This window comes from Schistocerca cancellata, chromosome 1, assembly GCF_023864275.1.
Source record: "Schistocerca cancellata isolate TAMUIC-IGC-003103 chromosome 1, iqSchCanc2.1, whole genome shotgun sequence".
Classification (NCBI taxonomy): domain Eukaryota; kingdom Metazoa; phylum Arthropoda; class Insecta; order Orthoptera; family Acrididae; genus Schistocerca; species Schistocerca cancellata.
The window spans coordinates 559,533,115-559,545,285 of NC_064626.1; the positions used below are offsets into that span (position 1 = coordinate 559,533,115).

At 42.4% G+C, this 12,171-nt stretch overlaps 1 protein-coding gene across 1 annotated transcript in view; it reads left to right on the top strand.

Annotated features, from left to right (window-relative positions):
- LOC126180959 (esterase FE4-like) overlaps nucleotides 1–12,171 on the top strand; it is a 166,063-nt gene that overhangs the window by 63,017 nt on the left and 90,875 nt on the right. Inside the window, exon 5 of the mRNA XM_049924733.1 lies at nucleotides 5,768–5,924. Within this exon, the coding sequence (XP_049780690.1) occupies nucleotides 5,768–5,924 (157 nt within the window). The remainder of the gene's footprint in view (nucleotides 1–5,767; nucleotides 5,925–12,171) is intronic.

Genomic DNA, 12,171 nt, shown 5'->3' on the forward strand with positions numbered 1-12,171 from the left:
CTCGATGTTAACAAATTTCTCTTGTTCAGAAACGCTTTACTTGCCATTGCCAGTCTACATTTTATATCCTCTCTACTTCGACCATCATCAGTTATTTTGCTCCCCAAATAGCAAAACTCCTTTACTACTTTAAGTGTTTCATTTCCTAATCTAATTCCCTTAGCATCACCCGAATTAATTCAATTACATTCCATTACCCTCATTTTGCTTTTGTTGATGTTCATCTTATATCCTCCCTTCAAGACACTATCCATTCCGTTCAACTGCTCTTCCAAGTCCTTTGCTGTCTCTGACAGAATTACAATGTCATCGGCAACCCTCAAAGTTTTTATTTCTTCTCCATGGATTTTAATACCTACTCCGAATTTTTCTTTTGTTTCCATCACTGCTTGCTCAATATACAGATTGAATAACATTGGGGAAAGGCTACAACCCTGTCTCACTCCCTTCCCAACCACTGCTTCCCTTTCATGTCCCTCGACTCTTATAACTGCCATCCGGTTTCTGTACAAATTGTAAATAGCCTTTCGCTCCCTGTATTTTACCCCTGCCACCTTTAGAATTTGAAAGAGAGTATTCCAGTAAATATTGTTAAAAGCTTTCTCTAAGTCTACAAATGCTAGAAATGTAGGTTGGCCTTTCCTTAATCTATTTTCTAAGATAAGTGTTCCACCATTTCTATGGAATCCAAACTGATCTTCCCCGAGGTCAGCTTCTACCAGTTTTTCCATTTGTCTGTAAAGAATTTGCATTAGTATTTTGCAGCTGTGACTTATTAAACTGATACTTCGGTAATTTTCACATCTGTCAACACCTGCTTTCTTTGGGATTGGAATTATTATGTTCTTCTTGCAGTCTGAGAGTATTTCGCCTGTCTCATACATCTTGCTCACCAGATGGTATAGTTTTGTCAGGACTAGCTCTCCCAAGGCCATCAGTAGTTCTAATGGAATGTTGTCTACTCCCAGGGCCTTGTTTTGACTCAGGTCTTTCAGTGCTCTGTCAAACTCTTCATGCAGTATCGTATCTTCCATTTCATCTTCATCTACATTCTCTTCCATTTGCATAATATTGTCCTCAAGTACATCGCCTTTGTATAGATCCTCTATATAGTCCTTCCACATTTCTGCTTTCCCATGTTTGCTTAGAACTGGGTTTCCATCTGAGCTCTTGACATTCATACAAGTGGCTCTCTTTTCTCCAAAGGTATCTTTAATTTTCCTGTAGGCAGTATCTATCTTACTCCTAGTGAGATAAACCTCTACATCCTTACATTTGTCCTCTAGCCATCCCTGCTTAGCCATTTTGCACCTCCTGTCAATCTCATTTTTGACACATGTGTATTTCTTTTTGCCTGCTTCATTTACTGTGTTTTTATATTTTCTCCTTTCATCAGTTAAATTCAATATTTCTCCCGTTACCCAAGGATTTCTACTAGCCCTCGTCTTTTTACCTACTTGGTTGGTTGGTTTGGGGAAGGAGACCAGACAGCGTGGTCATCGGTCTCATCGGATTAGGGAAGGATGGGGAAGGAAGTCGGCCGTGCCCTTTCAGAGGAACCATCCCGGCATTGGCCTGGAGTGATTTAGGGAAATCACGGAAAACCTAAATCAGGATGGCCGGACGCGGGATTGAACCGTCGTCCTCCCGAATGTTACCTACTTGGTCCTCTGCTGCCTTCACTACTTCATCCCTCAAAGCTACCCATTCTTCTTCTACTGTATTTCTTTCCCCTATTCCTGTCAATTGTTCCCTTATGCTCTCCCTGAAACTCTGTACAACCTCTGGTTTAGTTACTTTATCCAGCTCTCATCTCCTTAAATTCCCATCTTTTTGCAGTTTCTTCAGTTTTAATCTACAGTTCATAACCAATAGATTGTGGTCAGAGTCCACATCTGCCCCTGGAAATTTATTACAATTTAAAATCTGGTTCCTAAATCTCTGTCTTACCATTATACACTCCTGGAAATGGAAAAAAGAACACATTGACACCAGTGTGTCAGACCTACCATACTTGCTCCGGACACTGCGAGAGGGCTGTACAAGCAATGATCACACGCACAGCACAGCGGACACACCAGGAACCGCGGTGTTGGCCGTCAAATGGTGCTAGGTGCGCAGCATTTGTGCACCGCCGCCGTCAGTGTCAGCCAGTTTGCCGTGGCATACGGAGCTCCATCACAGTCTTTAACACTGGTAGCATGCCGCGACAGCGTGGACGTGAACCGTATGTGCAGTTGATGGACTTTGAGCGAGGGCGTATAGTGGGCATGCGGGAGACCGGGTGGACGTACTGCCGAATTGCTCAAAACGTGGGGCGTGAGGTCTCCACAGTACATCGATGTTGTCGCCAGTGGTCGGCGGAAAGTGCACGTGCCCGTCGACCTGGGACCGGACCGCAGCGACTCACGGATGCACGCCAAGACCGTAGGATCCTACGCAGTGCCGTAGGGGACCGCACCGCCACTTCCCAGCAAATTAGGGACACTGTTGCTCCTGGGGTATCGGCGAGGACCATTCGCAACCGTCTCCATGAAGCTGGGATACGGTCCCGCACACCGTTAGGCCGTCTTCCGCTCACGCCCCAACATCGTGCAGCCCGCCTCCAGTGGTGTCGCGACAGGTGTGAATGGAGGGACGAATGGAGACGTGTCGTCTTCAGCGATGAGAGTCGCTTCTGCCTTGGTGCCAATGATGGTCGTATGTGTGTTTGGCGCCGTGCAGGTGAGCGCCACAATCAGGACTGCATACGACCGAGGCACACAGGGCCAACACCCAGCATCATGGTGTGGGGAGCGATCTCCTACACTGGCCGTACACCACTGGTGATCGTCGAGGGGACACTGAATAGTGCACGGTACATCCAAACCGTCATCGAATCCATCGTTCTACCATTCCTAGACCGGCAAGGGAACTTGCTGTTCCAACAGGACAATGCACGTCCGCATGTATCCCGTGCCATCCAACGTGCTCTAGAAGGTGTAAGTCAACTACCCTGGCCAGCAAGATCTCTGGATCTGTCCCCCATTGAGCATGTTTGGGACTGGATGAAGCGTCGTCTCACGCGGTCTGCACGTCCAGCACGAACGCTGGTCCAACTGAGGCACCAGGTGGAAATGGCATGGCAAGCCGTTCCACAGGACTACATCCAGCATCTCTATAATCGTCTCCATGGGAGAATAGCAGCCTGGTCTCCACAGTACACTGTACTAGTGCCGACATTGTGCATGCTCTGTTGCCTGTGTCTATGTGCCTGTGGTTCTGTCAGTGTGATCATGTGATGTATCTGACCCCAGGAATGTGTCAATAAAGTTTCCCCTTCCTGGGACAATGAATTCACGGTGTTCTTATTTCAATTTCCAGGAGTGTATAAACTATCTTATACCTTCTAGTATCTCCAGGATTCTTCCATGTACACAACCTTCTTTTATGATTCTTGAACCAAGTGTTAGCTATGATTAAGTTATGGTCTGTGCAAAATTCTACCAGATGGCTTCCTCTTTCATTTTTTACCCCCAATCCATACTCACCCACTATGTTTCCTTCTCTCCCTTTTCCAACTCTCGAATTCCAGTCACCCATGACTATTAAATTTTCGTCTCCCTTCACTACCTGAATAATTTCATTTATCTCATCATACATTTCATCAATTTTTCATCATCTGCAGAGCTAGTTGGCATATAAACTTGTACTACTGTAGTAGGCATGGGCTTCATGTCTATCTTGGCCACAATAATGCATTCACTATGCTGTTTGTAATAGCTTACCCACACTCCTATTTTTTTATTCATTATTAAACGAATTCCTGCATTACCCCTATTAGACTTTGTATTTATAACCCTGTATTCACCTGACCAAAAGTCTCGTTCCTCCTGCCCCCAAACGTCACTAATTCTCACTATATCTAACTTTAACCTATCCATTTCCCTTTTTAAATTGTCTAACCTACCTGCCCGATTAAGGGATCTGACATTCCATTCTCTGATCCGTAGAATGCCAGTTTTCTTTCTCCTGATAACGTCGTCGTCTTGAGTAGTCCCCACCCGGAGATCTGAATGGGGGACTATTTTACCTCCAGAATATTTTACCCAAGAGAATGCCATCATCATTCAACCATACAGTAAAGCTGCATGCCCTCGGGAAAAATTACAGCTGCAGTTTCTCCTTGCTTTCAGCCGTTCGCAGTACCAGCACAGCAAGGCCGTTTTGATTAGTGTTACAAGGCCAGATCAGTCAATCATCCAGACTGTTGCCCCTGCAACTACTGAAAAGGCTGCTGTCCCTCTTCAGGAACCACACATTTGTCTGGCCTCTCAACAGATACCCCTCCATTGTGGTTGCACCTATGGTACTCCCATCTGTATTGCTGAGGCATGCAAGCCTCCCCACCAATGGCAACTTATTCATAGATAATAATTTTAAACATCAATGTAGCACTAGGAACAAGGGGAATATCATGTTTCCCACTCATAGATTAATGCTGTATGTACAAACCCCAGAACATATGGACATGAAAATTTACAATATTCTAAAAAATAAACAAATTCGCAGCATGTAGCTAGGGTAACTGAAACAAAAGGTACAAAATTGTTAGCACAGGAATGCAATAGGTCTTTGGAAGAATTTTGGATTGATAATATGAAAATCTGAACAAGAAAGCAAATGGTTGTTAATTAAACTTAGCAGTTTTATGTCAGATAAATGACTGCAATAATTATGTTTTTTATTTTAGTGCTATTGTTATGTGTTGTTTCTGTGATGCATTGAAATTGTAATTGCAGTGTTCACAAGGCCCCTGTACATTAAATCAATGATTTAACTTTGTATGTCATGAGACAGTAAAAATTCAGATTCTGATTCATTAGGAAACATTTGAGAGAATATTCCCAGTGGTTATGCATCTCTGTCCCTCCCTCCTTTCGACGACTAGTCAGTGCAGCCGACTGCAATGCTGCAAACATTGGTTTGATTCACTGCTGGGTTAGATACATCTGCTTGGGAATTGGCTATTGTGTTGTACTCATCATCATTTCATCACCATTGATGCGCAAGTTGCCGAAGTAGTGTCAAATAGAAAGACTTGAAGCAGGTGGCTGAATGGCCCCAGATGGGGCCTCCTGGCCAAAAATGGCATACCATCATTTTGTTTCATGATTCTCTTGTATAGCATTTTTATTTTATGATCTGAGCATAACTAATCAATATGTTGTATTCATTCCCAGATAAATCATTTACTTATTTTATATCTAAATCTCTGAAGGTCCTTGCATCTAAAAACAAGATGACAGTGGCTGCTGCAGTATGACATGCAAACCTTGTTTGTAACATTTCTGTGGGAAACAATCCATAGGCATACATTGACAACTTTAGGTATGCTAGATTAGTACAGTCTGACAGAAAATAAAGATACAAGACCTCACAATTAATCTCTAGTTAAGTTGGCAGGAACTTATTAATACTCTCTCCAATTAGCTGCTGAAAGTAAGTATATTTTCCACTGATGGCCTGTTAATGTTCAGTACTATAAATTTGCATGTTTACAGACCCACTACCATATCATGTAATTCAAAGAGTTGTTCAGCACAATATTTGCTAACTTGTAGGACTTGAGTCTTTTTTTTTTTTTTTTACATTAAGTAACTCTCCTTTTTGTTTTACAGTTGGCTATTCAAATGAATATATTATATTTGTTGTGCCATCTGAAGCAGTAAAACTGAGCAAAATTTGTATTTCATATTATAAGTCAGTAAAAAATTTCTTGTTTCAGCTGCCATCGGTAAATTCTATACATCCAAAATTGGATGTAGTTATCTTTTTCCACCCAGGTGCGTTCATGTTTGGAGGTGGTGACTGGTATGGACCACACTACATAATGGACCGCAATGTAGTGTTGGTGACAGTAAATTACAGGCTTAATGTACTTGGCAAGTATGATATAATAATAACAGTAATAATAAAACCTTTTCAAAATACAGAATAATAATTTATATTTAATTAAATGTAAATGAAGTGCCTCTAAAACCAAATCAGCTGAAAGTGTACTGGATTTTGTTCAATAAAATAAGCATCCCTGTTGAGAGGGACAGCTGAAGCAGAAGAGCCATGTAATGATAAGGGCTCGTGCAACTGAACCGGTACCGTATTTACTCGAATCTAAGCCGCACTCGAATCTAAGCCGCACCTGGAAATTCCCGAATCTAAGCCGCACCTGAAATTTGAGACTCGAAATTCAAGGGGAGAGAAAAGTTTTAGGCCGCACCTCTAAATCGAAACAAAGTTGGTCCATTGTAATATGAGACACAATTTAGGTCGAATGAATGACGATACAGCTACAGTAGTTTGGTTCGAGTCGTAAGCTTAGCAGTTAAGCTTTACCACGTAGCCATTGTTATGCATCAAGGCGCTCCGTCCGTATTTATACGGGTACCCTTCCTTTTTCATGTGCTTCGTTTGGTTTGAATCGATTGCTTATTTTGGTTTGATCTGATAAGTGCCGTTTTCTTTGTTATAGGTGTTTGCGTCACTCTTAAGCTGAAAATGCATTACTGCACTGTGTCATGCATTGTTTGTCGCATTCTGATAGTGCGTGTTTGTTTACGGCCTGTCGCGGCTCGCGGCATGGCTTGCTTTTGTGCGCGCTACAGCCGCGTATAATTAAAAAAAAAAAGAGAGGAATCGTCTCATTAGCGAAACAATGGCAAGAGACTGCTATTTGTTGTTACTTACACTGCTGCTTTCTTTGATAATGATCAACAAGAATAAAATAATAGACTGCGTATGATAGAACAAGTTCTGAACGAGAGTTAGGCGAACATTTTTCTCCGTTTGAAAATCTTTGCGGCCGCTTCTTTATTACATCAAATTCTGCACAGAAATTAGAGTCATCTTAGATTTAAAAATCTAGTCACTTGCCGTGCTTCATTTCTGACTGTATCACTATTAGGCATAAAATAATACGAATATAAACATGACAAGATACGTATATTCTTCCTTGTTTGCTGTTGTCTCACTCTAGTTTCGTAGTTTATTAGGCAGGCAGGATTTAAATGAGATAGCAGCAAACACGAAAGAATACATGGCAAAATGTTTATATTCCTATTATTCTTACGGTGAAGAGAATACTGCATGTGACTCAAATTTCATCAGGTTCCTATTAGCAACCATCTCTTCTCACAGATAGGAAAAAATTCAGAACGTAGAGTAGGCCATATTGACAAACATCCCAAACAGTCTTGCCAGTCAGATTTTCGTAGTACTTTGAAATTGTGCTACATTTGAAGATGAACAATACGGAATTTGTATTTACTTTGTTGGATAATGTATGAAAATGCAGTGGTCGAAACTCGCGGCGGAGAAAAAAAGCTCGTCTTCCACTTTTTTTTTTAATTTATTTACTGACGCAGAGTTTTGGTGCCAGTATTTATCTTTGTGCCTACAAAGCATGCCTGCGTAGCGCTACATAATGCATATATTCGACGGCAGAAGTTAGTTGCGGCGGCACGTACCAAAATTTTTCATAACTTCCGCTTGCTTTGCACTCGATTCTAAGCTGCAGGCGGTTTTTTGGATTACGAAAACCGGAAAAAAAGTGCGGCTTAGATTCGAGTAAATACGGTAGATATTCTGAGAGGGGAACAGCCACCACCCACCTACTTGTACGAACAATGAATGATAGTATGTACCTAAAACGTTCCAAGGGATCCACAAGGTCAAGGTGTATGTGACAGAACCATCCTTTCAGTAGTCTGAATTGTCCTAGAGAGAGTTGAGCGTGACAACCAACCTTGCTGTGCTGTCAAGGTGAGCAGATGTGTGTCCAAGAGCAATAGGTATTTTTTACTCCAGGCCAGATGAATCATTCTTTCATGAGGCATGTGGTAGCCTTAATTCCTGGGTGTTCCAGGTCTCAAATGTCCAAAAAACCTTATCTTAGAGGGAGGCCATGACCAAAGAGCAGAGAATGCCTGTAGAGGTATTGCACAGCACTGGACATGAAGAACCAGGAAGACATTGGGATTCCACTGCCAATGGAAAGTGGTGCCTTGTTGCAAATTTTGAATGTGCAAGTCTTCTGCGCCCAGCAACGCTAATACATTCAAGTCCAAGGTAGAAGATGTGGCATGCTCACATGGCATGTAATCTGTGACAATATTATCACCCCCCCCCCCCCCTGATGTAGTGGACATTTCTGTTTAATTGACTAATAAAGTCCATAAGATGGAAACATCAGTAGGGAAAATCATTGGCAGGTTTGCAGAGTGCATCTTTGAGCAATTTGTGAGTGGTGTAGATTGTGACTTCCTGTCCTTCAATGTCCTCACAGAAATATCACACAGCCTCATAGATCACGAGACATTCCCCATCGAACCCTGACCAGTTGTGTTGGGAAGGGGAGAGTTTCTTTGAGAAAAAATGGAGAGGTTGGTTGTATTGCCAACATGCTGCTGAAGAATGGTACCAGTCAATGATTCACTTGTGTTGGTCATGACAGAGATGCTAGCATCAGTAAGTGTATGCCTGAGTGTAATGGCATTCGTGAGGGCACTCTTGAGAGCATCAAATGGGCAGATCATTTTGTTGAACCATTTCACTTTGCACACCTCAGAAGTGTTCTTGCCTGCCGAGGCATCCATCAATGAGACTTGGAGAGAGGCAGCTTGAGGTATATGGGACCATAAAAAATTTAGCGTTTTGAGTAATCATTGCAGAATGCAGTAGGTCTCTGATGATGATTGATAAATGCAACACAGCCTGATGTCAGATGGTTTCCCTCAGTGGTGATGGTGTGACCAAGGAAGTTAACACTACTGTGTCACAATCATGATTTGTTGTGGTCAATCTCCACAACATGGTTGGGGAGGCCTTTAAAGACATGCATTAAGTGTTGCTTGTTCTTCTCGGCAATGGTGGACTAGATGAGAATGTTATCAAGGTAGGAATAGCAAAAAGGTATGGAAAACGGTACAGAGTCAGTAAATCATTGCCACATCTGAGCAGCTTTCTTGGGATAACATGGTATAAAGGAGCATTCAAACAAGCCTAATGGCATAATGATAGCTGTTTATTGTATGTCATCTTTGTATATAGGGATCTGATGTATTGTGTACTACTTTGTACACAATGGTAAGGAGAGTTGGGCTTCAGAGTGGTGCAGCAGCTGTCATGGTAGGAAAACTGGACAGGAGCAGAAATTATTAGTGAACATGTAAACACTGTAAATAGAAGTTTTACTTAACTTGTAGCTTTTTACAAGCCTTGCAAAGAAACATTACAAAGGAGCACAGTAATAAACTGAAGCTACTACAAGAAGCAAACTGAAGAGTGGCATGCAGAGTGATACTTCTGCTACAAATGCACAAGCAAACTGTCAACTTGGTAAGTAAGACAGAAGGATGTGACTGAGACTGGGCCGTGTTGCTGCTGCCAGCCATCCTATATCACGGTAGCAGAGGGTACTCGTAGTTGGAGCCACTGAAAGTGTGGCTGAGCAGGTTAGTATCATTGGATCCACATGGACCCTTGCGACCACTACCAGTATCTGCTGGAAATGTGCATTTCTGTTACCAACTGTGAGATGCCAGTGAGGGTGGTATCGATCTATGATACTAAATGATGATACATTTTGTCACTGTCAATCACACTAAAAATCCTGTGCCAATGAATGGTTGAGCAAAGTCTTGAATGTGAGGAATAGGTTAGTAGTACATAACTGTTCAAGAGTTGAGCTTGCATGACCAGCACAATCTTTCTTAGGAACTAGGTGAATGGATGACAATCAGTTGCTATTTGACAGACGCATGATTCCGGCATTGTTTCACATGATGAAGCTTCTTAGAATTTAGGTGTTGGGCCTTGTAATGGGCCAGACAGTCTTCTGTAATTGATAACCTATCACAGATACCATTTATGATTGCAGTTTGAGTATGTGGGGGGACCAAGCATATTTACATGAGATGGAAGTGCCTGATCACACAAAACATTGACAGTTTGTGTGTCACTGACCTGAGTGGTATGAAGCATGGTTGGGAGAGAGGGAGTGGCGGGCATGGAAACACGAAACAGCATCGAAACAATGAGGTTGTTGACCATGCAAAGAGCATCTGTCATGTTGGCTGACAGATTGGACACCATCTGATGTAGGATGTTGTTGAAACAGAGGATGTCAATCTCACAGCACTGAGTTGCAAGCTCAGCTAGTGAGTTGACAAGGTTAGCTGTGTAACAGGAGCATTCAAAGTGGTGGTGGTAGGGGGGGGGGGGGAGTGGGGGAGGTGAAGGAGCCAGGAAAATGTGTGCTGGTTGCATATGGAGTAAGGTGACCAAATGCAGGTTGGGAGAGAGACCAAAATGTTTATGGAACTTGATTTCAAGGACCAGGCTATCCACATTAACAAAACAGAAGAACTAAAGGAATTGTAGCTCCGGCCTAAACTAGAGCTGGAGGTCAGCAGCATTATGGACAATAATGGCAAAGTTTTTGGCAGCATGAAGAACTAACATCATAGGGAAAAGTCTCAAAGGAGTTCACGAGGGGGAATGACACTGGCATCTGCTCCAGTGTCAACCAGAAATGTCAGGTTGCTGGTGGAGTCTGAGACATTGAGTCTGCCACTGTCGTGATATGTCACATGGTACCAGCACATGGGATTTGCAGGATCCAGAGTGGACTGTGGTGTGTACCTTCAGACAAGCTGCATTTCAGGTCAGCCAGGAGGATGGAGGGGGAAGCAGGAGATGCCAGCAGCAATCCACCAGGTAGCAGAGAGGTAACTTGTTGAGCTGCAGCAGGTCACGCATGACCTTTACCAGCCAGGTACAGAGGTGACGGGCAGGAAGCAGGAGAGTTGTTACCAACTTTGGAGCAAAGGCAATGAGCCAGCCATAGGGAAAAGCTGTTGGTGGTGGATGACAAGTGAGCCACCAGTTGTAGGTCAGCTGGAAGTTTGATAAGCCACAGTACCCAAAAGGTGACATCAGGCATGTTGTCCAAACGAACATGCACTCAAATGTTCTTACGCAGGTGTGGAGGTGTTATGTCTCAAAACTGTACCTCATGGATGATGTGATCTATCACCTCTGCAGAAGGCACAACAGGCATTCAGTAAGAAGAACCCAGTGTGATGTGTTTAGGTTGCGTAGATGGGTTAAGAAGCAAATAACTAATAACATCTGCATGATCACGGAGATGGCTGATAAGTCAAATAAAATGAACATCTTCGTTAATTATTCCATGAATGTCCAAGAAGTTGTCCACCAAGGCAAACCATATTTTTGGGTTCTCTTTCTGCAACTGGAGCATCTGCCTGCAGGAATGTGCTACCATGGAACAGGGTAGAGTAGCAGATGAGGTAGGCAGAGGATGTGGTGTGTCACCTGAGGCTTGTGTCAGAGATGATATCTCTGAGTTTCACAGCAGTACACACACCTTTGATAGTCAATCCACTGTTGGTAGTCACCAAAAATCATATAATTACAACTAAGTTTACTTTTATATGAGGAAAAATTATTACACTTCTTAGAAATTTATGTGAAATTAACCAAAATGCATGAAATTTCATAGTGTTAGGACTTCTCAAAAGTAAAAGTAGATGAGTAGAGCACATAATATTAGATTTAAAAAAGTTGATCTTGCTTTCTTCTTAGTATACTTCATCAAGCCAATAGGCATTAAAGAATGTTGACATATTGATGAAAATTTTCTGTTTTGCTTTCTGATAATAATAGCTTTCTAAATATAAAAATAAACACTAAATATAAAAATAATTCTCATTAGCAGCTTGTGTATTTTTCCAAAATTCAGAGTGTGAAGCCATATTCTAAAATCTCTTTGATAGACAATTTTATGAAAAGGATAGATTTCTACTCACCGTCTAGAGAGGCTGAGTCGCAGATGGGCACAACAAAAAGACTGCTAAATGTGAGATTTTGGCAAAAAAGCCTTTTTCTGAATTATACAACACACACACACACACACACACACACACACACACACACACACACACAGACTCACTCACTCACACACACACACACACACACACACACACACACACACACACACTCGCTCACACACTCACTCACACACACACATACACACACGCACACGCACACACACACACACACAAACACGCACACGCACACACACACACACATACACACACACACACACACACA